General features: G+C 43.5%; 1 protein-coding gene across 1 annotated transcript; it reads left to right on the forward strand.

Annotated features, from left to right (window-relative positions):
• Positions 1 to 734: 734 nt before the first annotated feature.
• LOC122019560 (probable carboxylesterase 13) lies at positions 735 to 2408 on the forward strand. Its single transcript, XM_042577021.1, has one exon. It carries the CDS (start codon positions 881 to 883, stop codon positions 1835 to 1837), a length of 957 nt encoding a protein of 318 aa, XP_042432955.1. The 5' UTR covers positions 735 to 880; the 3' UTR covers positions 1838 to 2408.
• Positions 2409 to 3584: the final 1176 nt, after the last annotated feature.

A 3584-nucleotide genomic window follows, 5' to 3' on the forward strand; every position in this document is an offset into this window, starting at 1 on the left:
TAAGTGCGTGGAAAGCAGCATGACACAGCATGTGAAAAGTTTCTATAACTATATTATATTGGCTGACTATGCTTAAGGGAGAATTCGGTATGTTAAAAAGATTTACACCGCAATAATTAAATAATGTTCTTTATTCGCAAGGATAACTCAGACATATTAATATTTATTCAACTAACTGCTGTTGCAAAATTTGCACCTTCCTTAACCCCCTTCCGCAAGCAATGCAAGTCATTTCACAATCACAGGCTTGGGAACTTTGACATTCAGCTGTACTACTTGTCTTGAATTAGATTCAACATTTGTGTAAGTAACGAAAGCTTCTAAAATTAATGATCTGTCAGCGGTCCTTGTCTTCAACAGTTTGATCTACATGGACTTTCTTTTGTCCCAAGAACAGTGAGTCTGCATACTTCCAACATCGTTACGTGTTGTTCACGATGGAGGATAGTAGGAGGTTGTGGCGTGGCCGATGACGGAGTTCCTTCAATCCCTCAAGGCAGCTTGGAGCTTCGCTCTCTCTCTCTTCTTCAAAAGTAAACAGACCGTTACTCGAATGTTCCTCTGCTGCTCAAACGCGTCCCCCGATCCACTATCGTTACGTGTTGGAGTGTCCTTTCGACACGTAGGTTTCACTTTATTTCTTGCGCCATTGCCGTTGCTGCGGCTTCCAGATCTCTCTCTCTCTCTTTCATTGTTTACAGTTTGTATCTTTTTTTTTTTTTCTTTAGAGAGAAGATAAAAAGGGTGGAAGCGACACGAGTCCCTCGTCATTCATTGTTTGCGCAACCCTAGTCGGTCAAAAAGATCAGGACTCGGATCGTGAAGAGAGACGACAGAGACGGTCTGTTCTTCTTTCTCCCTTGTGTCGAAGCCATCGATCATGGATCCCGACTCCGAGGTTGTCTTCGACTTCCCACCCTTTCTCCGCCTCTACAAGAACGGGAGCGTCCATCGCCTCGTCGGCAACGACTACATCCCCGCCGGCATCGATCCCTCCACCGGCGTCGTTTCCAAGGACGTCCTCATCGACCCGAGCACCGTCCTCTCCGCCCGCCTCTACCTCCGCGGGCGCTCCGCCTCCACCCGCCGCCCCATCTTAGTCTACTGCCACGGAGGCGCCTTCGTCATCGAGTCCGCCTTCTCCCCTACCTACCACACCTTCCTCAACAACCTCGTCGCCCAGACCGACGTCGTCGCCGTGTCGATCGAATACCGCCGCGCCCCCGAGCACCCGCTCCCCGCCGCGTACGATGACGCCTTCACGGTGCTGAGGTGGGTGGCCTCCCACGCAGAAGCAGGCGACGGTAGCGGGCAAACGTGGCTGACCGAGCGCGGCGATTTCGGCCGATTGTTCCTGGCGGGGGACAGCGCGGGAGGTAACATTGCGCACAACATTCTGGTGCGGACGCGGGCGGAGCCGCTTGAGAACGAGGTCAAGGTGGCCGGGTTGCTGCTGATACACCCTTTTTTCTGGGGCAAAGAGGCGGTGGGATCGGAGCCAACGGATCCGGTCTTCCGGCAGTGGCTGGAGACGACCTGGGGGTTCGTGTGCGGATGGAGCGCCGGGATTGAGGATCCTAGAGTGGACCCATTCCGGGACGAGGCGGCACTGAGGGAATTGCCTTGCCGACGGGTGCTGGTGAGCATCACGGAGATGGATTGGTTCAGGGAGAGAGGGAAGGAGTACTATGAGAGGCTGAGGGCGAGTGGGTGGGAGGGGGAGGCGGAGCTGGTGGAGACAGCGGAGGAGGAGCACGTCTACTTCCTGAGCAAGCCCAAATGCGACAAGGCGTTGGCGGAGATGGCCCGCTTCGTCGCCTTCATTGCTCGTGATTAGTTTGGGATTTTTTTTTAAAATTTTATTTTTCATTATTTCGACTTCTCTAGAATGATGAGTAGCATTTGGTTTGTTAAATGGACGTTCGTCGTGGAACTTTTTCAAGACCTCGGAACAGAAAATAATCCGATTGCTTTCGATTCCGACGACCGATTTTTTGGCCTTCGCTATTAGAACACGATGCAAGAATAATCCGTTTGCTTTTCCATTTCTCAGACATCCTCTCTGGCAATCGATGATCATGGATTCCACTTCCGGCCATAAAAAGTCTTTTCCAGTTCACCGAGATCGCCGCGAACGCCTCCAGGATCGTGCAGGTACACTTTCCTCGACCGCCATGTGTTCGATGCTCGTTCCGTGTTTATAGCGTTAAACTAAGGATTAGTTAAAAATTGATGGTGGTTGACTGGTTGGTGCGTGAGAAGACTGGTGGATTACCTAAGTGAGACGGTATCGAATTTTATTATTTTTATTCTTTCTTGTAATGGACCCGTGTCGGAATGTCAAACTTATTATTATTTTTTTTTAAGTTGCGGGAATTAGTGTAGTGTTCTTAGATTAAATCATCCATATTAATTTGTTGGAGCTGGAATTTAATCTTCTATGCGTCTAGGATTGTAAACTAATTAAATCAAATTAATTTTTATATTTTTGAATTAAGTCGTTGAAACGAGTATTTAAATTTGAATGTTTTTACTAGTGTTATTGAACTCTTAATTGATTATTTGACACTTTTATGTTTAAAATTTATTTAATTGGTTGGTAAGTTTAATTTGGAGAGCTTATTTATTTATTTATTTATTGTCGTTAAAAGATAAAACATTTATTGATGAAAAAAAATTATAAATTTTGTTGTGAACATTAAAGAGTTAGCTGTTACTCATTAAAATTTTATTTATTTTATTTAATGAATTCATAAATTTTTATCAATTTGAAAATCAAATTTGCTCATTAAAATTGATTCATTTACGGCCCCTGATATATCTAACTGTAAACACGCGGGCCCTCCCTTGTCAAATGATCCATCTGGAAGATTCTGCTTGTGACGTTCGATTTAGACTTTTGTTGTTGCTCTTGCTACGAGCATTAGTGACAACCGTTTTCAAGCAAAGTTTCTCCACATTGTAACTCAGTGCAAGTGAACGCAGTGAATAGTTTGAGATATTATTGAAATTGAAACAGAAATAAAAAATAAAAAAAGATGATTATAACAAACATACAGTAGTGGAGCATATAGAGAATATAAGCCTACACGGATCATTACAATTTGAACAAAGGAACCAAGATATAGAGAGTGATTCTCTTCGAAATCGATGAAGGCGGTGAGCTGGGATGTGGTTCTATTATTGATTAGATGATTTTGTGTTATTCTGTAATATAAGGAGTATTAGTATTGGATCAGGAAAGAGAGTCTCGATGTTGATCTTCTGACGCTCAAGTTAGTAATCGATTCCAGAGAAAAAAGTAGTAGTCAACTGTAACAAAAAACGTGTATAAATAATCAGTATCACATATCTTCACCTGTAGATAGAGACCCCTTTTATAGCATCCCTGTTGTTTTGTGCACGCATCTCAAAGTATTAATACTATTTTCAAAGCTTTCCTAAGAAAGAATAGATCATAAATTACTTCTGATATCTTTCCTTAAATGAGCGCACAAATCTATATAATTTAACAGGTTGGAAGTTTCTAAAAAATGAGTTACCAACGGGATATTTTTTGTCTTTTTTTGCACAAACTTCTAAAA

The sequence above is a fragment of the Zingiber officinale genome, chromosome 1A (genome assembly GCF_018446385.1).
Source record: "Zingiber officinale cultivar Zhangliang chromosome 1A, Zo_v1.1, whole genome shotgun sequence".
Classification (NCBI taxonomy): domain Eukaryota; kingdom Viridiplantae; phylum Streptophyta; class Magnoliopsida; order Zingiberales; family Zingiberaceae; genus Zingiber; species Zingiber officinale.

Coding starts and splice junctions, on each gene's coding strand:
- LOC122019560 (XM_042577021.1), top strand. CDS start 881: ATGGATCCCGACTCCGAGGTTGTCTTCGACTTCCCACCCTTTCTCCGC.